This window comes from Melospiza georgiana, chromosome 15, assembly GCF_028018845.1.
Source record: "Melospiza georgiana isolate bMelGeo1 chromosome 15, bMelGeo1.pri, whole genome shotgun sequence".
Taxonomy (NCBI): Eukaryota; Metazoa; Chordata; class Aves; order Passeriformes; family Passerellidae; genus Melospiza; species Melospiza georgiana.
The window spans coordinates 3,526,439-3,551,643 of NC_080444.1; the positions used below are offsets into that span (position 1 = coordinate 3,526,439).

A 25,205-nucleotide genomic window follows, 5' to 3' on the forward strand; every position below is an offset into this window, starting at 1 on the left:
AACCTACTCCCCTTGACCATGGGAGCTGTCTCAGAGCCATAGCCCAGAGATGTAGCCTTTCTGATATTTTCAAGGTGCAAAAATAAAGGAGGGGGAGCAGATTTTACAATTTCAACCATAGCCTAAAATTTGCCAGTCTTTTATTTACACGAGAGAAAATATTTTCTAAATGCCTTTTCATCTGCTTTATCACACCCAGCATGAGAGGCAGCTCCTTTCTCTCACCTCTCTGTGCAGTCACACACTGAGGCCAGAGCAGGTGATTTACTTGCAAAATCAATATGTTTGATGTTTGCTTGTGCCTTGTCTCCATTTTTTTTTCCCTCTATCAAATACAATTCCACTGGCAGTGACAAAGGAGGGGCCCAGAGCTGTCATGTCTCCACCTTGCTGCGTCTCTTGGAGACCCTTTGCTGCCTGTGCTGCCCTGGGGCTGCCCCAGTGCCACCAGGGCTGCTCTGCTGGTGGGGCTGGTGGCAGATACTGGGCTGTGCTGTGTGTAGAAGCCATCCTTGAGGACTCAAAACCGTCCTTGAAAAAGGACATGGCCTCATGCCATGTGTGAAATGAAGGTGCAAATGATGTGCTTGAGGGAGGCTGCCTGTACTCCTGCCCTGAAACCTTCACCTGCAATGGGCACAGACCTTCCACCCTGGCAGCAGTCAACTCCTGCCACTGCCTCCCACAGCCAGGGGTTGTTTGCACAGAGCAAATCCTGGTTGTCAGGAGATCTCACAGCCTGTGAACCTGCACTAACAAACTTCAGTGCTAATAGAATCATTTTTTTTTCAGAGCCTTTCATATAAGGTTAGGGAACTCTCGGTGTTTAAAAGATTCAGAGGGAAAAGATACAATTCTGGAGATTTAGAGTCTGGTGACCTGAATTAGTGCCATATTTTATAACAGATGTACAAGGAAAAACAGAAACATGGATGAGTGTTCATGACCAGGGCAGAGGCGTTTTTAAGAAATGCACAATATGGGACAAAGACAAATAAAAATAAAAGAGGAGGTGTGGTATTTTATGTTAATGATGAGCTAGGCTGTAAAGAAGTAAAGAAAGTGTAGATAAAATGGGATATTTGGGGGTTGGAGTCATGTTAGGGAAATTTGACAGGAGAGGCCTTGATTTGGAACTTGCTGGGGAAGCATCTCCAGGGGTGGAGCTGATCGAAGTTGAAACCTTTGGTGGAAATCAAGCTCACAGCATTTGATAGACTCAAGGAAGGGGGAGGAAAACTCCTTGGGTTTCTTTGAGACCTAGCATGAGAAATTGTAGGCCTGACTGCAAGGACTGCTAATAAACCGTTGTAATTCCACCTGATTAGAGGATGGCAAGTGTAGCGTGTACACTGCAGAAGAAGAAAGGGATCTGGGTAATGACTGGCATGTTAGCCTGACCTCAGCAGTGCATGAGGCTTTTGAACAAATTTTAAAGGAAAGAATAAGTGGAGTCGTAGAGCTAAATGAAAAACTGGATAAAATGCACACAGATTTTCCAGCTGTAGATTGTGCAGGTTAATCTATTCCCCTCCTTAGATGGGACAGCTGATTTCCCAGGCAAGAAAAATGCAACAGATTTTATCTCTAGGAAATTTCAGAAAAGTGCTTCTCATGGTCAGGCATCAGCTGTACCAGTTGATCAGGTCATTCTGGCTTAGGAAAATAAATTTTGAAGTGGAGTAGGTGAGGGCTGCTAGGGTACCTGGGGAAATGTAGGGGACACTAAAAACTTTGGGTTGTTTCAAGCTCAGCACAGGTAGAGGTGGAGAAAAGCTATGATTGCTGCTTACAAACACATTGAGGTGGATGCTGAGAACAGGCAGAGAGCATGGAAGATGATGGGCAATGTTGGGAGGAGTGGATGGGCATGGGCTGTCCAGGAACATGTCTAGGCAGCAAGGTAACAAAAAGTACTGCCAGGCTTTATTGCAGGGAGCACCTTGCCAAAAGCAGGGATGGAGAGAAAAAGCTGACTCGTTCCGGATGGATACTGAGCCATTTTCAGATAAAAATATGGAGCAGACTGGCTGCAGTGTCATGGACAGAGCCCAGTGACCCAGCAGACCCCAGTCAGCTGTGCACATTGTTTCATGTAACACCAGAATTTCCCTTTCCAGCCCTCCCAGGTACTGCCTGCAGAGGATGTGCCTGAAGATGGGGAACCCATGCAAATTGCGCAGAGGTGAGTAGGGTGATCAGAGTGTGGGGCTCACAGGTTCTCTCTTGTGATATGGGCTCTTCCACTCTCCCTGGAGTGTTTTGGGGTGCAGTCCTCCCACAGCTTGATGGAAAGGCTGGCTGCAGTCCCTGCTGTTAAGTATCCCTGGAAATAGATGCCTTTGGAGCAGCAAGGGAGAGGAGGGGCACAGCTGAGGAGAAGGGATCATTTGCTGTTGTTACTTGATAAGATGTGCAAGGTGCATTATTGTACAAGTTGAAGGAGTTGCTCCTTGCCCTCTGAAGCTCCTGTGACGTGGTGCAATAAGGCCATGGAGAGCTGGAGGTGAGTTACAGCCGTGCCATCGCTTGTCTGTCGGGGAAGGCAGCATGGAGAAGGGTTTACTGGATTTCTGTGTGTATTTTTATGTTCTTGCCTTGCTGCTGAAGAGGAAAGCAGGGAGGAGGAAGCCAGACGGCACTGCCTATCAGCCAAAGATAGAGTGCAGTGCTCCAGAAAAGCCACTTCAGCAGATGACAGGTGTGGGGCAAGTCAACATGCTTTTCTTCAGATTTAAGCCTACTCCTCTTTTCCTTTTTTTCCCCCTCTCCTTCCTGTGGGATGCAATTCTGCATCAAAGGCTATGGAGAAGAAGGACAAATGGGAGAGGATTCAGGGAGCAAGTTACAAGAAAGGCCAGATAATGTCATGTTTTTAATTTGTTGGGTTTTATAATTTAAACCTGCTTTGGAACAAAACTGCCAGGTTTCCTCTGATCTAACAGCATTTGGCCTGAGCAGTTAATATCAATATGCAGACTATGAAAATCCCTCTTGCTTGCACCTTTCTAACAAGCTTAAAACCTGCCTTGGGGAGCAGGAGGGACCTGCAGCTGCTGCTCGGGCTGAGGCTGATGAGCCTGTGCCAGCTGAGCTCTGAGCTTGCGTGGAAGGCAGCGAGGTGTGTGCTCTGCAGCGCTGGCCTCCCGCCTGCTTGGGGCCTGAGAGCCCAGGGTGGGCAGGATAGGAAGGGACAGGAACGTCTTTTCTTTGGTGGAGCTGGTGGGGTTAGTCTGGGACACTGCCCAAGCTGCCCAGGAGCTCCTGGCTGCCTGCTTTGGGGTGGGATGCACCTGGATGTGTTGGCCCCTCCTCGAGCAGCTGGAACATCAGCAAGGCAAGAAATGGCTGCAGTCTTTGCAGTTTTGTGCACATTAAGTGTTGCCATCTGGCTCCTGGTAATTTGCCAGCGCAGGCCTCTCTTGGGTATGGCTCAGGCACCCCAACTGGCTGGCCTCAGCAGCTCTTAATAGGAAAACATGGCTCTGAGCTGTCTGGAGGGAGTGGAGCAGTTCAGGAAGTGCCAGTCCTGTGAAGAAATTGCTTTGCTTTCTGTGGGCTGCTCTCCCCGCTTGTTCCACGCTTTGTACAGAGCATGGAAGATTGGGGTTTTAATAAATGATTATAGGCTTTGTTACCAGGAGATAGTTGGTGTAGCAAGAAATGTGGTTTGACTTCAAATTGATTAGCCCATTTTATAAATGTCATAGCAAGTTGTTTTGTGTGAGTTCTTTTGAAGAGAGCCCTGATGTTAGACACAGAGTAAAACACGCTCAGCCTGGATTCATAACAAATGCTTTGAGATGCTTTATTTAGAGAGAAAAGCCACTTGTGATTTCCTATCAGAATTTTGTTATTTATCATAAATCAGCAGTGGCTGTTCTCTCTTCTCTAAGGCCTGTGGTTGAGCTTAATAAATCTTGTGTTTGTCAGTGCGGGGATTCATGTTTTTAAAGTGTGTTCTTGCATACTTGATCAGACTAATCAGAGAGCCACGCAAGGCGCAGAGTGTGTCAGCATGGGTGCCAGACTTACTCAGCAATGCCTGTCTGTGTCAGAAAGACACTGTGCAGTGAGGTGGGAGGAAAAAAAAAAAGGATTGTGCAGTGAGGTGGGAGAAAAAAAAATAAAAAAGGAGGAATCCGAAGGTCAAAATGAGAGGAGCAGTGCTGGGTGCTGCTCCGAGGAACCACCACACTAATGCTGTAAGGGCTTTGCAGCAGGAAAATGCCTTGTGTCACATCCATGCTGCTGCTGGCAGCACAGGGATAAGGGAGAAAATGAGCAGTGTGAGGAGGGAGAGGATAATGTGGGATAAAGCAGGTCTGTCTTTCCTCTGTGAGGATTTCCTTCCCCAGCCACAAAGAGGCACAGTGCTGGTACCTGCACTTCTCCCACAGAGAGTCCCACAATTGTATTTTTACTCCCTTGAGGAGAGATAATGACCCTTTCTGCCTTTCTAGAAGAAAAAAATGTTCCCTTTTGGATTTTTGCTTAGGATGGCATTTTAGACCCATATTTTGCTGCTATCCTGGTCATTTCTGGCTGTCAGATATTGACCACTTGGAAATTATGGCATCATCTGCTGTTCTGAACTGTGTGAGAATGGCAGGTGTGGCCCTCACTCCTACTGGGTTGGAGACTCATGTTATATTTATGTTTTGAACAGCATCTCCACAATGACCCCACTTGGCAGTAAAAGGAACCCAGATACTGCCACAGAAAACTCAGCTGAAGAAGAGATCTCTGTTTGCCCAGGTAAGAGGCACTTGAGACTGTTATGAATTTTGTACCGAAAGTTACACGCTTAGGAAATTCAGAGAAAAGAGAATTTTCAAGTTATTTCAACAAAATGAGATTTCTTTCCCCTCTCCATTTTTCAAGGCTAAAATTATTCAGGTAATTTAGTTTGAGCTCCTAGTTTTGGACCCATTTCCTCTAAGGCAGTTCTGTGACAGGGATTGCTGGAGATTTGCTCATGAGACACCTGGATGTGCTTTGGGCATGGAGGGATCACTCAAAACAAGGTGTCTCTGCAATGCAATCAAATTTTTAGATTTTTCAGTGTGAAGATAATGTGCAAAGCATGAGAGCTGAAATAATTTTTGTTTATATTAATTAAGCATGTTTGGGACTAAGGAGTTTTTCTTCCTTGGTCTCTCCTACCGTGTCTGAGATTTTCTGGTCCAGGGTTTTAAGGGAGAAAAATAATGAAGAGGCTGCTCCTGTTCACAAGCAGCTGTAGCAGGATAGATCATGGTGGTGCTTGGAGGCATATTTTGTTGCTAACAAAGATGTGGAGGTCTGAAGAAGGTGTGACTGCGAGACAGAGCATGGAATGGGAGCTGTGCTTGTCTTGATGTGAAAGCAGCTCTATTCTTGCTTTGTCTCCATCCCAGCAAGTGTCCCACACACATTCCCTGTGTCTAATCTCGCTCCCCATGAAGCTGCACAGCTGCAGTGCCTTTATCCTCACACTACCATGCTGTGACTTTAACCCCTCATCTGGCTGTGTTGTTGCACTTTGTCTGATAACATTTGTGGCAAGTCTAAAGAATGTCTTGAAACTGTGAAAACTCTGAAAAAGTGTTAAGGACTAAGCTACATCAACAAGTGGAGAGATAGTTGGGGGCTGCAAACCTTTGCTCATGGAGCTGTTTTTCTGCAGAGACACAGCCAAGTCCACTGGAAGCTATTGAGGAGAGAGAAGAGTTCTGTTCAGACAGCAGAGGTGCACCAATGCAGGTAAAAGAGCTTAAAATTGAAGAGTTCTGTTTCCAATCCTACCTTTTAGACCTTGGTTCAGCTGAGCTCTGCTGGCATTTCCCTTTGGGTAGCTGGAAGCTTGGATTTCTGCTGTTTGGATCCTCACAATCAGTTCCCTCTTTGCTTTTCTCTACTGCTTCATATCTCCAGTCCCTTTTGGCTGGGGACTGCATGCAGCTGCTTCTGAAGCCTTTCAGTCCTATAGCTGGAGAGCTGTTATCAATTCCAGCCTGTTCTTTTATATCCCAGTGCTGCTGAGCTGGAGGATGCCATCAGCGTGGGCGGCAGTGCTGTGCTTGCCCATGCTCAGGGGCACAAGCTGTGATGCTCAGCAATGCACAGGGACCCCAGGAGCTCTGAGGGGAGTCCAAGTAAACCTCAGTCACTTGTGCTGTCACCTGCTTTTTCATGTTACAGTGCTCTGAACCCCAGTTTGCTCTCCACAGACTATATTCAAGAGGCTAAGAGGAGAGCTTCACCCAGAGATCAGACTGGTGTAAAGATGTGCTTGAAGTGTTGAGGGCTGGTGGTAGTTTTCAGGCCAAGCAGAGTGTCCTGAGTCTGGAAATTTTGAGTTTTGTGCAGTAATAGTTAATAGCAAGTCAGTGGCAGGGCCATCCTCTTACCTCTTGCTGCAGATGTTGCTGTGTGCAGCCCCTTTCCCCATGTTGTCACACCTGCACAGCAATTGCTTTGCAGCTGTCACTGTACCAACATCTGACTTCAGTTCCTGCTTCTGATAAAACTCCCTTTGTCTATTAATTTAGAGAGCGATATCAAAGGGGTTGCCAAGTACTCCTCTGGTGCAGGGTACATGAATACAGAATCATACAGCTCTTGACAAGAGGATTCATTTGTGGAAAGCTCATTCTGGGAGTTTGCAGCTTGTACAGCACGTCTGCAGTTCCAATGTCTCATTCTCAGAGGCCTCTTAATAAACCATCTTCTGCTCTCGTGTGCCTTTCATTCTGCAGGTATCTCCAAGCACTGCTCAGTCAATTAGGGACTGCAGCAAGGAGAGAGGCAGTCCTGAGCTGGCCACCAAAGCACATTTGTGACCCATTTGGCTGTGGCCAGGACACTGCCCTGTCCCTTTGTGCATTGTAGAGGGTGCCCTGTGTCTCACACCTCGGCCTGGGTGGGGTGGGGAGCAGGTTCCTAAGGATTGTTTGACATCATTATGGCTGGCAGCAGGTCCCAGACCAGAGCCTGCAGCCCTCCAGGAAACAGCAGAAACAGCTACCATGGCATCAGTGGTTTGCAGGAGCCAAGCAGAGAGCACTGGGACTGACTTCTTCCTAGCAGATGCTGAGCCAGGACACAGGAGTCTTGTTGAGCTCAGCCTCTAGCATTGCTCTTGGCTGGCTCTTGGCTTCAAGTACTATGTCTTGTAGGCAATTTCCTCTGCTAAAAAGCAGAGGCAACTGTCTCTGGCTCTGACAGGGTTGATTGGTTCTGCAGTTGAGGTTTTCCAGACTGTTACAGCAAGGTTTTGTACAAGCAGTCTTTTGTTACAGAATGTTGCATTTCCATTTAAAATTAGTAATTTACCGCTGAATGTAGGCGGGCAGGGTGTGCAGAATTGGTGATCTCCTAAGATTGCTTTAAAAAAGGCAGCTAGAAGGAGCAGTGCCTGCTGCTTTTCCCATCATATTTTTATGTGTGTTGTCTGTGTAGCACAGGTTTGATCTGATCATTCATATTTGACACGTCTTGTGTTTTATGGCTCTTGAGTGTGATGCCCCACAGTGAGGACTTCGCAAGATGTAATGACACTGAGATGTGAGAGTGGGGTACGAGTGTTAATGCTGTAAGTGATGTACTTCAGCAGCCTGTGTTTGGCTGGAGGAACTCTTGTGGCAACTCCTCTGCAGAAATTCAGGGCAGAGAGCCTCCCTGGGAATGAGGAATGTTCCTGGGGCTCGCCATTGTAGCCTTTCACTGGTATTGGGGAGAAATGCATTTTGAGAGTCAGAATCTCAGTTTGAGTCCCAGTCCTGCAATTTTTGTCTTAGCTCCTGAGTCAACAAAGCACCCTCCTTCCCTTTAGGGCATAAAAATCAGGATCAGATCCTCATTTGGGAAAGGAAGTAATAAAGCGAGTAATACAGCAAAGCGCTCCAGTGGCACGGAGCATCTTGGCTGACCCCAATTACTGCTTCCCTGAAATGATTCTGTTGGAGGGAAGCAGACAGCAGTTTTGCTGCACACTGTCCACATGTCACTGCTTAGCTCTAAGGACAGAAACCTCTCCCATATTATTTTTCTATAGGTTTCTCTACGTGGTTAATATTTAAATAGCTTTTCTTAATCATCATGGGGAGGGGAAGGTTTTTTCCTTAAATGTGGTAAAATCTTACAGCAAGCCTGACTATGCAGAGATGCAGTTCTGAGTGAGATGGCTGCAGTCTGCTGCATTTGGGAATGTCAGTGGCATAGGGAGCAGGCTGGGTCTCTGTGGGTTGTAGTGGAGCACCTTTGCAGCTGTGTGACCAATGCAAAAAGAGAGTGTCCGTAAGTGGTAGTGGCACCCTGAGAACGTACACGAGCTGTGACATTCTGCCCTGGCGAAAAGCCTCTGCTAGTAATTCTGTGTGACGCGGATTTTTAATGGTATTCCCTCTCTCCTTGATCGGTGTCCCCTCTCATGACTGCTCCAGTCACCTCCTCTATAAAGGAGGAGCTTCAAGTGATCTCTCCAGGGTTCCTAACACCACAGCAGCCTCCTTTCATCCTGGGGGAAGCTGTGTTCCCAGACAATGCTGCCTGTGTAGCATGGATCATGTCCAGAAACTGATGAGCACAAGTCAGGTGTTGAACTCTTGCTTTGCCCCATGAATTTTCCATCAGTTTCGCTTCTGAGATTTCCTGATTAATGGAAGCTTTGCCATTTTTCCACTTTAGTGCAGGTGATGTTTGCCTTAAATGGTGTGCATGGCTGTGCAGGGAGTTTCACCATGATTCAGAAGGACATGTTGCCTTTGCAAGAAAAATTAGTTATTAGTGCAGTGTAGTTCATTTAGCCAGTGGTGTTATTTCTGAGCACTAGGTGATGAAGGAAGAGTAAAAGTTATCAAGAAAATCTGAGTCTGTGTGAAGGTGAGCGGCTACCAGACAGCATGGAGCTCTGCAGCTAAGCAAAGTAAAATAAACTGCTCTGTCTGGCTAATTTTTCCTCTTCTTCCTTAGGTTGGTGGGGATGAAGACGCTGGCAGGGCTATGTCTGAGTGCAGTCCTGCAGCTGGTGGCCCTGTGTCGTGCCCTCTGTGTGACCACAGCTTCCCAGCTGAGGAGATCGAGGTGCACGCCATGTACTGCGACGGCGCGGCGCGACCGCAGCCTGCCCAGCACGCTCCAGGTCTGCCACGTGCTGCTTCCACGGCTTTGCTCCTCATGCTCACCCCCTTCCCTGTTGGTACTTGGCAGGCAGGTGCTGCAGGCTTGTCTCTCTCAGGATATTTGGAGTGTTGGGAGGTTTGTTCACTCTGCCTTGTTCCATCTCCACGCTGCCCAGGAGTGTTGTTGGAGGCTCTGGTGTTTCCAGCATCTCCTGCACAGAGATGGCATTTCTGATTGACTTCACACAATAATTCACCACATTATCAGCTCATGAATATTATTACCCCAGGATCTAGTCCTGGATGCTTCAAGCAGTACTTGTAAGATTTGTCTATTGTGTGCTTTGTTGAGGACCTGCAGAGAATGTGGCAGTGGTAGAAAATGGAAGGCTTGAGCCATGTGGGCAGTTGTCCTTCAGGGCTGTTGAGAGGGGAAAATGTTCTGTACTACTGCAAGAATGGCCTGTGCTCTGCATGGAGTCTGACATTTGTATGTGCAAAAAGGGCCTGTTTGGGTGGCAGAGACTGCAGAAAAGTTTCCCTCTTGTTTCACTAAAATTGCAAAATGATAACTATCAGTCTAGGGGTGTGGATTTTTCTCCTTCATGTGAAAAATGAGGCATAGAAGCACTGTCAGAATGCCCATAGTAATCCTCTTTTTATTCTTTTTCATATCAGTTTTCCATAGCCAACCTTTGTAGAGCTTAAGTGAACAAATACACTGGTTGGTTATCAACATATTCAGTAAGTTATGTTTTAGCTGCTGCTTGAAATGTAAAATCTGTGTTAGCACAATGTCAGGTAATATCAAAGTAGTAGCTTGTAATAAGATTAACTTTTCAGGCTGTGAATATATAATTTTCAGTTACATACTGGCTTGTTAAATGCAGCCTAAATCTATGATGTTTGAGGAAATCATAGCTAGTACAAGAACTGTAACTTCTGCATTCCTCTAGCAGGAGGAAGTTTCACCATGTAATCTTAATGCAGAGTTGATGTAGTTTAAAAATAAAAGGTTCCTGCTATACTAAATCTTTGGGAATGTGACATGGGTCCTGTCAAGATAACTGGAGCCAGAGTAAAGGCTGATGCTGGCTGGTGCTTAATTTTGGTGGAAGGTTGTCTCTGCAGGCACAGCCCAGCTACTGATGCAAAGCATTTGGCTCAGGCAAATCACAAATTATCACAGTTCCTCTCCCATCCTCGAGACTGATAAAGGTCTTATTTGTGTTAAAAAATGGAGCAGAATTTCTAGTGTGCCTTTTAGCAGGAATGTCTTTGGCCTTGTGGTATTCTGGTCCCTGGTGTGGCTGGACTGAGAGTGTATCCATTGATCCTGGGGAATCCCGACTGTGATCAGGAAAAGGCTTTGAAGTCTTTGGCAGTGCAAGGGAATTTGTTCTTTTCTTTGGCATTGGCTTTCAGCAGGACAGAGTTGAAGGCTGGCCTCTCCATTCTGCTTCCAGGCTGGTCTCCTTGGGGATGTTTGTAAGGGTTATTATTTTGGAATTGCTACTCTGCTGTTCTGGCTTGTTCAGAACAATCCTCCTGTAAGGAAACCAGCCTGGAATAAAAGGAATTTTGCTCTGTAATAATGGCTGTAAGCAGAGCAATGGGTCTGGGACAAAAATCACAGTAATTTGAGTTTTCTATTGCCAGTTATTCTAGTATTTTCCCTGTAGAGACCAGGCTCTATTAGCCATAACAGTCTAAGCCACCTGTGTTGTTTGCACCCAGGCTCTTTGCAGTACCATGGGCTTCCCAGGCTTGGGCAGAATCCTGCCTGCCTGTGGGGCTCTGGCTCGTGGGGCACCTCAGGCCAGTTTCCAACAGCTGTTGGAAGGCAAATGCACCCAGAGGGCTCTCAGCTGCTGGGCTAGTCTGTGGGATTGGGGTTGAATAGGCAGAGATGATGTTCAGCTCTGAGCAGAGGCCAGACAGTAGCCTGGCACAGCTGTGCAGGTACAAAAGGACTCTGTTTCCAGGGCTGTTGCCTTGGCATCCACCACTAGCACAACATCCACAGGTAAAGCTAATGCATGGGGAGAAAAAAGATGTGAGAGAATTGTCTTCTGAATCAAATGCCAGCTCCTGTGTGGGTCCAGAAGCTGTTCTCTAGTGCTGCAGCCCTGTGTGCTCTTGGCTGGCTGCTGGCTTCCTCGGGAGCACAGCAGCAGCCTTGTGTGAGAGGAAGTCAGAGTTCTGCCCTCTAAGCCATGCCCTGATCTGTTAAGAAAAAAATGGCTTCAGTTTTCCTTTGGTGCACTGGATCAGGGGTTCTTAGTCTGTCTTCAGATTTATTAATTAGCCTTACTCCTGATGTCTCTGGAATTGCAGCCCTGCAAACTATAGCTGTCAGTGGTTTTCATTTTAATACTACAAAAGGATGGGGTCTTGCTGGTTTTACTTCTCTTCTTCCTTCTTATAATCATGCACCAAAGTCTCTCAGTCTTAGGTCTCAGGAGGCCAGTCAGTCTGGCTGATATCTAAGGGCAAGTTTTCAAATGAGCAGCTGGGCAAGATGAGCTACAGTTGCTTCCCCTACGTACATGGTCAACCTGGCTGGATGCCCAGACTGCCACGTACCTGGGCAGCATGAAAATCTTATCATGAATTTCCACTTTCCTGTGATCTGAGTAAATAAAAAGAAGAGCCTGATGTTGTGTTAGCCACTGTACCAGGCTGGGGAGGGCTGAGGCCCTGGGTTTCCAGCTCAGTGACTGGTGTTAATTCCAAGTGAACGAGTGGAGCTGTGGAATTTCTGTGCCAGCTCCCTCTTTCTTCATGCACTCAACTGAAGGGGCTCACTTGTGTGAGAGGGCTCTGGTGGAGTCACCACATCCATCTCCCACTGCTGCTGCCAGTGCAGGGATCTGCTGGTCTCAGTCTGGAAGGGAGTCTTGGCTGCAGCTGAGTACAGCAAATACTCCTGGGCTTTGTGACATACTCAATGCCTCTCACCCTTCATCTACATCCATCCAGCATTCTCAGTTCCCAAGCGAGCCCAGGAAATGAGGATTTGGTATATCCCTTCCTCCCAAAGGCTCAAATGCAGTCTTGATGCAGCTGTCAGTCTTCAGCAGCAGCACTGGTGCTGTTAAAAAGCTCTTCACATCAGTAGAAGTGGCACTGATACAGCAGAAAGAGTAATGAAATGGGTGCAGAGGAAAACTGTGTGGCTTCTGAGAGGGGAGAAGATGCCATGAGCCAGACACTGATGGATCCTGCAGGGAGGTGGCACAGAGAGCACAGGGAGCTGGTGGATCAGACTGCAGGTGGGCTGAGCAGGGAGGTGAGGAGCTCAGTGGCTCTGGCCTCACTGCTCCACATGCCAGCCAGAGCTGGCAGCCCCAGGAGGTGCCCAGGCTGAGTGTGCTGATAGCAGGGCCATACTGGGCAGGGTTTGCTGCTCTTCCCCAGAGTGAATGCTGGAGCCAAACAGGCCAAGAATGACTTGTCAACCAGAATTATTGCCGAGCGAGGGAAAAGGTTGTTCTTGGGCCATGGAGTATGTCTGACCCAGCAAAGAGCATTGCATTTGGGAGGGTTACAAGGCTCCTGTCACACAAGCAGGTCAGCACTGCTCTGTGGTGGAGATTTTGCCTATGGCAAGTCTTTTCCTGTGTTCCGAATCCCCTTCTTGGGGGCAGGGGTTGTTCCACCAGCTGGCCCTGTTCTCTCTTCTCTGATGCTTCTTTCAGCATTGCAGCTGAGGGTCTCCTCCTGGGCAGCTGCAGAGCTAGTCCCAGACATCTCTAATGGGCCCATTATGCCAGATGTGTTCACTGCTTTTGGAAGAAAATAGAAGTGATTAACACCTGAGCTGGTGCACAAGGCTCGTTAAAGAATATTAACGAGCACACGCTGATTTGGAGAGCAGTTCTCACCACGCTGTCAAACACACGTGTTGGTTGGCTTCTTGGGAGGCTGGATGGCCTGGGGGGTGGCCATTGTTACCAGTCATCCTAGTCAGGCTGCCACTTCAAATCTGGGCCAGGCTATATTGAAGAGAGGCGTTTGCTTTAGTTCCTGTGAGCGATGAGCTGTTGGTATCAGTCATCGCCTAGGAGACAATACCCACATCCCAGGAAGCCTTGAGCTCGTTTCTTCAGCATGGTTGTCTCCCATCAGCCCCACCAGCTCTGAGCACTTCACAGCACATTGCTGCTTGTAGCTGCAGATCAGTGATTGCTGCTGAAAGAAAGGCTCTGCTGCATTGTGGATAGATATTGGGGTTGCCCAACATTCTAGAAATGGAGTTTTGCTAAAACTCGGGAGAATTCTCTTTGTTCCGCACAGAATTTTGTGCTTCGCTTTCTTTATCACAGATGATGTGCTAACAATAACAGGTTTGTTGTGTCTATACCTTGGAGTCAGACTTTTGTCCTCATGAGTATGGGAAGCAGCATCACCAAGCCGTAAAACAGCTCCCTGCATTGTCCCCTTAGCCAGCATGCCTGAGAGCGCTCGCTGTGACATCTGTTTTGGAGCTGGAGTCTTGAACGTCCCTGGTGAAGCAAGCTAAGCTATCTGAAATGTTCCCTGAGGATCTTTGCTGGTGGTATGTCAACAGGAATACGCTGAGAGGAATTCAACTGAAAGGGACAACACTCCAACGTGCTCCCTGCAGATGCCTGCAGAGCCAGGGGGGAAAGGCTGCTGGGGCTTGCTGGGGGAGCAGAAATGGTTGGGCCCGTCATCAGCTGCTCAGCTGGGATCTCACTGGCTGCTCATGTGTTGGAGCTTCTGGAGAGCAGCACTGCTCCTGCTGGAGATCTTCATCCAAGGGACTGCCAGGGCTGTCTGTGACAACAGCACCACAGTTCACGTGGGCAGTGGGAAAGCAATGAGTGTGGGCTAATGTTGTAACTTCCCTTTCCAGTGTGAGCTGTGTCCCTTCCCAGCCAGGCTCTCCATCAAAGGTCTGGTGCCTCTGCAGAGCCCTTGCCTCGGCTCTGCATTCCCCTGAGCCCACAGCTGGCACTGTCCCATCCTGCAGCAGGCACGGGAGCCTGGCTTGGCAGGGAGCTGGGCTGTGCTGCCAGAGCAGCTGGGTAACGCTGCTCTCAGGCTATCACACTGCTGTCAGCAGCTCTGAAATTCCTGTAAACTACAGACTGCCAATCCAGCTGTTTCTGGCAAATTAGGTGTGAAGTGGTCAGCTGGCTCTCCAGTCTGGGAAAGGTAAATTTTTCAGTATCCCCCCAGGAAAAAAGGACACTTGTCCAGCAACCTCTTCTGTAGGAAGGAAAACCCTGCTTGTCCCAGTCCACTGCTTCTTCACCTCTGCCATCACTTCTGCTGCAGCTTTGAGTGGAAGTGATGGAAACTTGGTGCATTTGAGCATGATGTAGGGATGATTTGGGGTGAATGGTAGTAACCCTTTTTGTTAACCCTTCCTGTTTTTCTCCAGTGCTCACCCGGCGTCAGAGAGAGGCAAGAAATAAAGCTGCCAGTGGTAAAAGCAGCCCACCATCCTCAGACATTGACAAGTAAGTAGGTATGCCTGCTCCTCCAAGATTATCTCTGTGCTTCTGTACTAGCTTGGCTATGGATGTCTTTATTCCTGTACATATGCTGGCCGTTGGCCTTATAACAGTGTTTCCCTAAGAAATTGCTTTTCCTCAGTGCCTCTTGTTGCAGTGCTGGCTATATTTAAACAGAAGCAAGAGGAATTTGCTGTTCTCAGATTGTTTATTTTTGCACTGATTTCCTTTCAGCCCAATCCATGACGGGTCAGGGGCACATGGCTTCTGGGGGGGAGCTGTAGCTAAAATGGTGCTAACTCAGCCAGTTTCTGATGGGAGGTTTGAGCTTGGTAACCCCTGCAAAAGAAGAGGCCAGGACATGGAGGATGTCAACATGGCACCTGTAGTGATATTCTTAATTAAATTAGACTTTCAGAATAGCAGTGGCTTTGTTTAATCTCTCTCCATGCAGCCCCTCCTCCTGCCACCCACACAAAGCATCATAAGAGAGGATCTGACAGTAAAATCCCTGCTATGGAAGCAATTTTGCTGTTACAAACAGTGGATGGCAACATCACTAATGGAATTAGGCTAATTATAGAGAGGACAGCTTCTGTTTAGACACATTATCTGGGTAATCAGCACTGACTGGAAAGAAAATACGGGAAAAAGTGCTGCAGAGTTTTGCTCGATGGGGGCTCTCCATATGCATTTTAGAGCCTGGGGTGTTTCACTCAGAGAGTACCACTATCAAACTGAACACAATGTTGCTGGGGCCGGTCCCTGGGGGCTTTGTCTCTTCCTGGAGATAGTCCATTCCTGAATGCAGCTTCCCTCCTGAACAGCCAGTGTCCTCTTCTGCAGGGTTCAGTCCCTGCTGAGAGCTGGTGTGGAAGTGAGTGTAGCTGTGTAAATCTATGCCTGACCTTCATCTCCTTTCACCCAGAATAATCTTCTTCCCAAGAACACTCAGTTGTCCTGCGTGAGCCTGAGCATCTTCCACCCAAACGAGGGGGTTTGAGAAACAAGCTGAGCCAACCCCCCAGCAGGAGCATGTGCTCTGCAATTCCTCTCCCTGCATGGCACGATGTAAAATGGAGACAGTGCAGAGAAAGGCTTGATTTACTAGTCAGACAAGTTCATCCAGCCCTGGTAAAATGTCTCTCTGATTTAACACACTTGGTTTGCTTTTCAGGCAGAATTTAACTCCCCTTTGCAAAGCCCTTGCACTTCATTTCTGTAGATTTTGACAGGGTGCTTTATGTCTGGGGAAAAATCAGTGGTGTTTGAGATAGTTAGATGAGCAGATTTGATTACTGTCCCGCTGCTGCAGCAGCAGGACACAGAGGAGCAGGCAGGGAGAACTGATAATCACTCAGTCCTTGAGATTGGTGCCGGCCTGACCCCACTGGGTGAGACTGGATTTGGTGACACGTCTTCTCCACAGCATGGCCTGGGGGAGAGGAGTCACTGCTGGTGTCTGGGAGCCCGGTGCAGGGTGAATCCTAATGCAGTGCTCTGTCCTTTGCTGCCTGGCAGGTGTGAGAAGTGCTACCTCTGTAAGTCACTGGTGCCACTGCTGCAGTATCAGAGGCACGTGGACAGCTGCCTTCAGGCTGCTAGGCAAGCTCAGGGAACCAGGAGGCTGCGAAGAGCCAAGGTGAGGGGCGCCCCTGCACACCATCCCCTTTGCTTTGTGCTGCCTGTGGGGCCGGGCTGGCAGCAGGAGCTGCTTGCCTGGCTGGCAGGGATGAGCTGACCTGGTGCAGGATTGCCTGTCCCTATGGGCTGCTGTGGACAGAGAACTCATTGCCCTCCTTCCCACGACGGTCTGTGGGAGCACGGAGCGGTCCCAGGGGTGAGCTAATCCAGCAGAGCTGCCAGCAGCCTCTCCAGTGGGCAGGCAGCCAGGGCTGTCCTGCTGCCAGCCAGCACAGCCTCAGTCCTGCAGCCTTCTTCTGCTGAATGTCGATGGAGGGGAGGCCAGCGTCAGCATGACAAACCTCTCTGGATATGCACAGGCCCATTCCCTTGGGGAAGGCTTTGGAGCCAGAGCAGGGGAAATGCTCAGTGCTGGGAGCGAGCAGCAGCAATGTCCCAGGGGAGCTGTGGGGGAGTGCGTGTGCTGGAGTGGAGGTGTGCTGGGTGTGGGGAATGTGCCTCGCTAGAGTAGAGGAGGTGGGAGGCAGGAGCGTGGGTGGCAGCTGCCTCGCAGTCACTCGCCAGGTGTTAGCCCCCACCGTGCTTTTTCCTGCTCGTGGCAGTCCCAGGGGAGCACAGAGGGTCCTTCCAGGCCTTCCTGCTGGCTCCTGCAGGCAAAAGCCTCGTGCTGCGGCTTTGCCTGCGCTCAGAAATGTGATTCACGGCATGAAGATGCAACATGATGTCTTAGTTTTGTATAATCCCTTAAATCCATCACAGACCTCAGCCCTTTGGGGATTCAGATGCAAATGATGAGATTTCTGGTTGATGATTTTGGCTGGGATACAGCCAAGCACTGTGTGGTTCAGAGTACTGCAGGGCATGGCTGCTCCTGCATGTGACCAGCTCTGTGGGGGCTCTGATTCTGTCCCTGTGCCCCACAGCTGGCTGGTGTGTGTGGGTCCTGCAAGCAGGCACAGGGGTTGGGGGAAAGATGCTGAAGCCAGGGGGCTCTTTGGGAAGGTTCATCAAGGCTCTGTTACCTCTGGCTTTGTCTTTTACTGCAGTGGCAGCTCACTGGGGAAGCCTGGATGTTGGCTGGGCCATTCCAAAGCTTCCTAATGGCACAGTAAGGCTTGCAGCTTCCTCCAGTGGCCCATTTTGGGGGGATTTGCAACTCCAACACCACAGCTGGGATGCCAGTGCCTTCCAGAGCAGTTCTGGGGGCAGGGAGCAGCCAGGAGAGGGGATTCTGCTGGGCCAGTGAGGCTCAAAGCAGTCAGGCCAAGTGATCTTCCCCTAGCATGTGTGACCAGCATGGCTGCATCTTCCCAGGGGCAGAGAGAGGGCACAAGGTGTGTTCCCTGTCTGGCTGTGCCCTGAAGGAACACCCTTCCCTCCAGCACCAAGCACCAATACCCGTGGACAGAGTGGGCTGAGTCTGCCCTTGGACGTGCAGTGCTGGGGGATGTGTTCCAGCGGTGTCAGAACCCCTGATGCCCCCTTTTATCACAGCCCTGTGCTTGCTGGCTGGGCTTGGGGGTGGCATCCTGTACCCTGGCCTCCCTCTTCACCAGGTTCTGCTTGATTACTGCTCTCTGCTGCCTCTGCTTGAGCACTGGTTGGGCTGGGCACAGAGCAGTGCCCTTCCCTTGGGTGGCAGCAGTCCCTCTTGTGCCCAGCCTGACCCTGCGTGCTGGGGGAACCATCCTGGCTAAGGGGTCCCTCTTGCCAGTGCTGTGATGGTTGTTCTCCTCTCCTTGGCAGGACACTGGAAGGCAGGAGAGAGGACTCCTCAGGATGCTGGAGCTCTCGGAGAGCAAATTTGAAGGTGGAAAAACTTTCTATTCCAGCCTGGCTGGGTTGTTGCTGCTTTTCCCAGGTCTCCCCTTTTGGTCCTGGCTCAGCCTGGGCTGTTCTGGGAGAGTAAATTCCCCTTGGAAGGGTCTGTTCTTCCTGAGCAGAGCAGGGGGCTGTGGGCTCAGCTGGCTGTCAGCATTCCCCAGCTGGCTGCACACATTCCTGCCAGTACCCACTGGGTGTGTGCCCACTGGACCCACACCAGAGCCCTTGCAGGAGTAGGGGGGTCCTCTGAACCATTGCCCCAAGACATGTCCAGCTTCCTGGGGCATGTGGGAGACTTCTGCTGTCCCTGTCTGTGCACCAGTGCTTCCCTCCATGGATCCAAGGACAGGAGGAGAAGAGGGTGAAGAGAGGTGCTTTGGCAGCACCCGTGGTTCACACAGGAGGGCTGATGTGTGCTTTTGTTGCAGGTGCTGACGCGGGGACTCCCCTCACTGGATTAGGAGACCAGCACTCCTCTCCCACACTCTCAGCCGCCGATGGGGAGCCATCAGCAGACAGCCCCATCTCCCTTCAGCACCTCCCTTTCCATGGCTCCCCTGCCAAACCCGGCATCTCCTTGGAAGCCATGGATGGCGTGGTGGACTCGGAGCCATGCACGGCTCTCCGTGCAGGCAGCCAGCACCGGCCCAGAGGCTGCCGCCGGAGAAGGCACAAGTTCTGAGGGTGGCAATGCTGCAGGGACCCCCAGCCGCTCCCTGTGCCCCAGCGAGGGTCTCCTTGGCACTGTACCCCTGCTTCACCTGCAGCCTTTGTCTCCTGCGCCCCTTTTATATGTTTTATACGACCTGTGCTGGGAGCGCTGGGTGGAGAAGCGACTGTGTGTTTTATAGGTGCCTGTGCAGCTTTGCTCTCTCTTACAGAAATGGAAATATATTTATGTATGTTTTTATGAAACTGCAGCACCACGGCAGAGCTGTGCTGGCTTTCTCTGGGGAATGGGAGGGCACGGGAGGGAGGAGAGAAGAAGCAGCGGGCGGTGGGTCCCCAATCTCACTGCCAGGGGCCTCTCCTGGAGCTGGGGTTGGTGGGGAGGCCTCGGGGCAGAGGCTGCAGTGTCCCGTGCTCTGTGCAGCAGCACAGCACTCACGCTCCCAGCCGGGAGGGGCAGAGGGCACCTTGGTGCCAGCTGACAGCCGCAGTCAGCGGATGCAAGGACCGGAGGAGCCACGGCCGCGGTGTCCCCGTGTCCTTGGTGCTTTCCCTGTCCCCTGTCGCTCCCCGGGGCTTTGCCTGTCTCGCACCGGGCCTTAGAGGGATCTGCTCCCCGAGAGCATCCTCACGAGGAACGGCGGAGGCCGACCCATGGCTAATTAATGGCACGAGCTGGTGCGGAGCTCATTAAACCCGGGCTTTAAACGGCGCTGCCGCGCGGCCGGGAGCGCGGAGCGGGGAGCGGCCCCTCACGAGGGTGGGGCCCGGAGCGGCGCCGCCCATTGGCCGCGGTGGGGCCGGCTCGCGGCGGGCCCACCAATGGCGAGCCTGGGCGCGGCTGTTGCCAGGGTGACGGCGGCGGCAACGGCCCCGCTCTCGCCGGCACGGGCGCCGGGCCCATAACGGCCCCTCACAGCGGCCGCGGCCACCGCCGGCCCCGCACGCCGCCCCGGCCACCACCGGGCCCTACACCGGCCCCGGCCACCATCGGCCCCTACACCGGCCACGGCCACCGCCGGCCCCGGCCCCACACCGGCTCCAAACACCGGCCCCCACCATCGGCCCCTGCCTCGCCGCCATGGGCAGTCGCAGCACCCGGCCCACATCCCAAAATGGCCGGCCCGGCGGGGCGGATAGAGCAGACCAAGGCCTGGGCGCGCACGAGCAGGACAGCCGGTACGTGGGCCGGCGAGCGGCTCCTGCCCTGCGGAGACCGCTGTGGGGCCCGGGAGGGGCCGCTAGGTTCCCCGGATCCCTCAGGCTGTTGCAGGGGACAAACATCAGCCTCTGGCCTCTTGCAGGTCGTGGGGACCCTCTGCTTCCTCCGCCCCCACACTCAGCCCTATGACCGTGACGGGGCAGAGCCTTCTCCTCCACGACCGCAGAGGCAGTGGGAAGGTACCGCACAAGGACGACCATATGGACCCCTCAATGGCCATGGACATAGACAGCAGGTGGGAGCAGAGCTGGGTACAGGCCCCCCAGCCCCACTGTGTGCCTGGGCAAGGGCAGGCATTTGTCCTGTCCTGCAGGCCAGAGGTCAGTGGGTGACATGCCACCTCCCTCCATGCAGGTTAGGGGGCAATCCTGATAGTTCCCACAGCACACCGGTAAGGCCTGTACCTGCTCCTGTCCTAAGTTCCCTGCCCTTAGTTTCTGCACCTCTGCCCTAATGCACCATCCCCAGATACAACGAGCCCTGCGATCACTCAGCATCCCACTGGAGAGGCTGCATGTTATGAAGGGCCACATGATACAGGACATGTGCAAGGGGCTGAGCCGCCAGACACATGCACACGCCAAAGTGCGGATGCTGCCCACCTACATCTGCTCCACTCCCAACGGCACTGGTAAGGCAGCCCAGCCTGAGGATGAACTGTTCTGCTACCGGCAGCCCTGCACACCTCACTGGAGTTGACCTGGGGATGCTGGGAGGGGTAAACCACTCTTGGATGAGTTATAGGGTCCATAAGCTTCTCTGCCACTCCCCAGTGCAGGGGCAGTAGCCAGAGGCTTGTTCCCTTGGCCCCTCTGAGAGTCTCAGGATCTCAGGATCTTCCTCCCTGGGTCAGTGACTATCCCTGGGAGAGGGCAAGGAGCAGATTTTGGGAGATCTGCCGCAGGAAAGGCCTCTGCCTGACACTGTCTCTGTTTCCCCATAGAGAAGGGCAACTTTCTGGTGGTGGAGCTGTGCCAGACCCAGGTTCGGACCCTGCTGGTGACCCTCTATGGAGATGGAAACTTGAGTCCCCAAATGATGTACAAGATCTACGACCTGCCAGAGGGCATCACACAGGGCGAGGGGGAAGCGGTATGAGGAGGCCATGGCAAAGGGTGGCTGGTGCTGGGCTGCCCAGCATCACGGAGGCTCGGCAGGGCACCGGGCTGGTTGGAGCTCAAGGCTGCCTTTCACAGCCTGGGTACTGAGCAAAGCAAGCAGCCCTTACCCCCAGTCATAACTTTGCAGCTCTTTAACTTCATTGCACATTGCGTGACCCAGTTCCTGTCTGAGACCAGCAGCCCTGACACCAACTCTGAGCAATACCTCCCCTTGGGCTTTGTGTTCCCCTTCACTTGCCGACAGACACAGCTGAACAAGGTGAGGGGGAGAGCCCTGCCCCAGGCTGTGACCACAGCACAGCAGCAGTGGGGAGAGGAACCATCCTGGTGCTGGAGGTCAATGGCTCTGCTACATTTTCTCCACAGGCAGAACTCCTCTCCTGGTCCAAGGGCTTCAACTGCAGTGGCGTGGTGGGGAAGGACGTGGTGGAAATGCTGCAGACAGCCATCGATAAGCACGCTTGGCCAGATAAAGAGGGGGAGGCCAGTGGGGGAGGCGGTTGGTTTAAGGGCAGGAAATCTTCTCAATCTGCTCCTAGCCAGTCCCGCCATGTGGAAGTTGTTGCCCTGATGAATGACACTGTGGGCACCATGATGACCTGCAGCATGGAGGGGAGAGCCTGTGAGGTCGCCATGGTTGCAGGTGAGACCTGGGCACGGCACGTGCCGTGGTGGTGCTGCTGGGGGGCCGTGCTGGTGCTCAGCCCCATCACTCCTGCAGACAAGGGCTCCAACTGTTGCTTCATGGCTGAGGCGTACCTGGTGGAAACAACAGAGGAGACCAGCGGGCGGATGTGTGTCAACACTGAGTGGGGCTGCTTTGGGGATGATGGCACCCTGAAAGACCTCGTCACACCCTTCGATCAAGCTGTGGATGAGGAATCTTCCAACCCTGGGGAAAAGAGGTGCTATTTCTCCCCGAGAAAAGACAGGCTCCCATCTATCCCTGAGCATGTCAGGCCCCACCAAGAGGAGCACTCATTCCCCTGCAATGCTCCTGGGTGCTCTTAAAGGGCCAAGAGGTGCTGCTAGGGAGGCATGACTGACTCCCATGGTGACTCAAACTCACACAGGTTTGAGAAGATGGTGGGCACCCTGTACCTGGGGGAGATTGTCAGGCACGTGCTGATTGCCCTGACTGCTGAGAAAGCTATGTTCACTGGGACTGATACTGCTGTCCTGAAGGAGAAGGGAGTGTTCACAATGCAACATCTTCAAGAGATTGTCAAGTGAGTGTCTGAGGACCAGGAGCTGCCGGGGGTGGGAGGATGGGGGGTGATGGATGGGTGTTCCTGGCTGCGGGCTGGTGAACCTGCAGGTTGCTGCAAGGCTGTGATCTGCCTTCTAGCAACGAGGACAGCATAACTGAAGTTAAGAGGATTCTGGAGGCGGTGGGGCTACAGCCCAGCGAGCGAGATTGCGGCCGGATGCAGCAGATCTGCCGGGCAGTGATGGGGCGTGCTGCCACATTCCACGCCACTGGGCTGGCTGCCATCCTCAGCTACATGTGCCAGACCCGGGATTTGGAGTCGCTGATGGTCAACGTGGGGGTGGAAGGAGAATTGTTCGCGGGCTACTCCAGGTGATGAGGGACACAGGGCTCCCAGTGGGGTGCTACCCCAGTGAGATGCCTCACACCCAGCCCATGCTATCCTCTTCATCCTGGGCAGGTTTGAGGAGATCGTGGTGAGTGTGTCAAGGCTACTGGCCCCTGAGTGCATGGCCACCATCCTGGCCTCGAGAGATGGCTCTGGGCGGGGGGCAGCCATGGTGACAGCAGTGGCTTTGCGCCTGGCAGCCCAGCGCCGTGCAGTGAATGAGGTGCTGGGCCCGCTACGGCTCAGCCGCGATGACCTGGTGAAAGTCCAGACACTGATGAGGCAGGAGATGGATCGGGGCCTGGGTAAGGAGACCAATCCCAGTGCCTCTGTCCGCATGCTGCCCACCTACGTTACTCACACACCTGATGGCACTGGTAAGGAACGGGGACACTGGCAGTGGGGTGCTGAGGAGGCTGTGGCCCTGCTAATAATGCACTGTGCTGGCTCCCCGCAGAGAAAGGTGACTTCCTGGCACTGGACCTGGGGGGAACCAATTTCCGTGTGCTGGTGGTACGCATTGCAGAGGCTGGCATCACCATGGCCAGCGAGATCTATGTCATCCCAGTTGGCGTCATGCAGGGCAGTGGCGACGAGGTGAGACTGAGGACCTGTGACCCAGTGGCTGGGGCGAGGGTGTGGGCATTGCCTATCTACTTGCTCTCCATGGGGCCATGATGGGGCTGGGAGAGGCCCCCCAGCATTGCCCCAGCCTAGGCCATGCTCACCATGCTCACTCTCCACAGCTTTTCGACCACATCATCGACTGCATCATAGACTTCCAGACGAAGCAGAACCTGGTGGCACAGATGCTGCCTCTTGGCTTCACCTTCTCTTTCCCCTGCCAGCAAGTGGGCCTGGATAAGGTGAGGGGGTGGCTCCAGCACCAGGATGGTGGGAAGGACCCCAGGATGTGTGCTGCCCTGGCTCCTGATCTGGCCACTGTTGCAGGCATTGCTGCTGACCTGGACCAAAGGCTTCAGCGCCTCAGGCTGCGTCGGAGAGGATGTTGTCCAGCTGCTGCGGGACGCTGCCAAACGCAAACGGGTAGGGAATGTCTGGTGGCCTGTCCCTGTCTTCAGGGTAGGGGGACCTGCATCCAGACAGTGTCCGCCCCAGGAGGTGTCTGGATGCCACTAGACCACGTGTCTCCATCTCCTGTTTGGCAGCACTTAGGGATGCAGGTGGTGGCTCTGGTCAACGACACAGTGGGAACCATGATGGCCTGTGGTTATGATGACCCCAAATGTGAAATTGGCCTCATTGTGGGTGAGGAGCATCTCTGCATCCAGGAAGTTCCCCATCTCCTCACCACCCCTCTACCCCCCACGGCATGGCCACATGCCTCTACCAGACCTGCTATGGGGGTGACACCAGCATGGGGCCTGCAGGGACAGGGACCAATGCCTGTTACATGGAGGAGATGAAGAACGTGGGCACTGTGGAGGGGGACCAGGGCCGCATGTGCATCAACATGGAGTGGGGGGCCTTTGGGGACAACGGCTGCCTAGACCATCTCTTCACCCACTTCGACCTGGTGGTGGATGAAACCACCATCAACCCGGGCAAGCAGAGGTGGGTGAGGGCCCTGGGGCAGAGGGGGTGGGAGCGGGTGGCTGTGCTTAGCTGAGGCTGTGCCTTGGATAGGTTTGAGAAGCTCATCAGCGGCATGTACCTGGGCGAGATCGTGCGTCAGATCCTGGTGGTAATGACAGAGAAAGAGCTCTTGTTCCAAGGGAAACCCTGCCCCAAACTGCAGACCAAGGACATCTTCAAGACCAAATTCCTCTCTACCATCGAGCTGTGAGTGTTGGGTTCCTATGGGTTCCCTGAACCCAGGGTGGGGGTGTCAGAACGCCAGGTGAGGAGCCAGGCTACATGATGTGGCACAGACAGGGTGATGGGAACAGTGATGGGGATGGGGACTCTGCTGCTAACAATGGCATTGGTCTGGACAGCAATGGGCTGGCCCTGCGGCAGATCCGGACCATCCTGAACGAACTGGAGCTCGATGCCAGCTTTGAGGACTGCGTGCTGATGCGGGAGGTGTGCCAGACCGTGTCCCTGCGCGCGGCCCAGCTCTGCGCTGCTGGCTTGGCTGCTGTGGTGGAGAAGATGCGGGAGAGCCGAGGCGTGGACCAACTGTCTGTCACTGTTGGGGTGGATGGCACCTTGTACAAGCTGCACCCATGGTGAGTGGGGCCAGGGGCAGCAGGCACCCATGGGGCATCCTTGCCCAATGAAGAGATCTGTGGTGGGAGGCATGGTGTGCATAGGGTGGGAGCATCAGTCCTCACCGTCCCCTTCCATCCTGCCCAGCTTTTCCAACAACCTCCACATGACTCTGAAGGACCTGGCACCCAAGTGTAATGTGACCTTCATGCTATCAGAGGATGGCTCAGGGAAAGGGGCCGCGCTCGTAGCAGCTGTGGCCGATCGTGCTGCCAAGGCCAAGGAATAGTCACCATTCCAATAAAGCTCTCTGGTCTGCATCTCCAGCTTCTGGGGGGATCATGAGGGGCGTGGGGCAGCGCATG

The 25,205-nt window shown here is 52.5% G+C and overlaps 2 protein-coding genes across 5 annotated transcripts in view; both read left to right on the forward strand.

Annotated features, from left to right (window-relative positions):
* UIMC1 (ubiquitin interaction motif containing 1) overlaps nucleotides 1–18,981 on the forward strand; it is a 39,509-nt gene extending 20,528 nt beyond the window's left edge. For 2 of the 4 annotated variants that reach the window (XM_058034831.1, XM_058034832.1), the window contains exons 6-13: nucleotides 2,121–2,185; nucleotides 4,670–4,758; nucleotides 5,669–5,745; nucleotides 8,956–9,124; nucleotides 14,518–14,596; nucleotides 16,112–16,232; nucleotides 17,981–18,044; nucleotides 18,487–18,981. In XM_058034831.1, the coding sequence (XP_057890814.1) occupies nucleotides 2,121–2,185; nucleotides 4,670–4,758; nucleotides 5,669–5,745; nucleotides 8,956–9,124; nucleotides 14,518–14,596; nucleotides 16,112–16,232; nucleotides 17,981–18,044; nucleotides 18,487–18,740 (918 nt within the window). In that variant the 3' untranslated portion in view covers nucleotides 18,741–18,981. Of the gene's footprint in view, nucleotides 1–2,120; nucleotides 2,186–4,669; nucleotides 4,759–5,668; nucleotides 5,746–8,955; nucleotides 9,125–14,517; nucleotides 14,605–16,111; nucleotides 16,233–17,980; nucleotides 18,045–18,486 lie in introns of those variants that run through there. The other 2 variants (XM_058034833.1, XM_058034834.1) reach the window with 2 other exon arrangements.
* Nucleotides 18,982–19,808: 827 nt separating this feature from the next.
* HK3 (hexokinase 3) lies at nucleotides 19,809–25,163 on the forward strand. The gene is made up of 19 exons (XM_058034489.1): nucleotides 19,809–19,906; nucleotides 20,032–20,184; nucleotides 20,304–20,340; nucleotides 20,418–20,580; nucleotides 20,893–21,041; nucleotides 21,198–21,329; nucleotides 21,437–21,713; nucleotides 21,792–21,975; nucleotides 22,144–22,299; nucleotides 22,419–22,652; nucleotides 22,741–23,045; nucleotides 23,126–23,265; nucleotides 23,415–23,534; nucleotides 23,620–23,715; nucleotides 23,838–23,937; nucleotides 24,060–24,243; nucleotides 24,316–24,471; nucleotides 24,627–24,860; nucleotides 24,988–25,163. The coding sequence occupies exons 1-19, from the start codon at nucleotides 19,809–19,811 to the stop codon at nucleotides 25,127–25,129; spliced, it is 3,060 nt and encodes a 1,019-aa protein (XP_057890472.1). The 3' UTR covers nucleotides 25,130–25,163.
* The last annotated feature ends 42 nt before the right edge of the window (nucleotides 25,164–25,205 follow it).

Bases quoted from the DNA above. Each gene is read 5' to 3' on its own strand.
- HK3 (XM_058034489.1), top strand. From the start codon at position 19,809: ATGGGCAGTCGCAGCACCCGGCCCACATCCCAAAATGGCCGGCCCGGC. The intron at 21,330-21,436 runs GTGAGGGGGAGA...TTTTCTCCACAG, and splicing joins GACAGACACAGCTGAACAAG to GCAGAACTCCTCTCCTGGTC. The intron at 23,046-23,125 runs GTAAGGAACGGG...GGCTCCCCGCAG, and splicing joins TCACACACCTGATGGCACTG to AGAAAGGTGACTTCCTGGCA.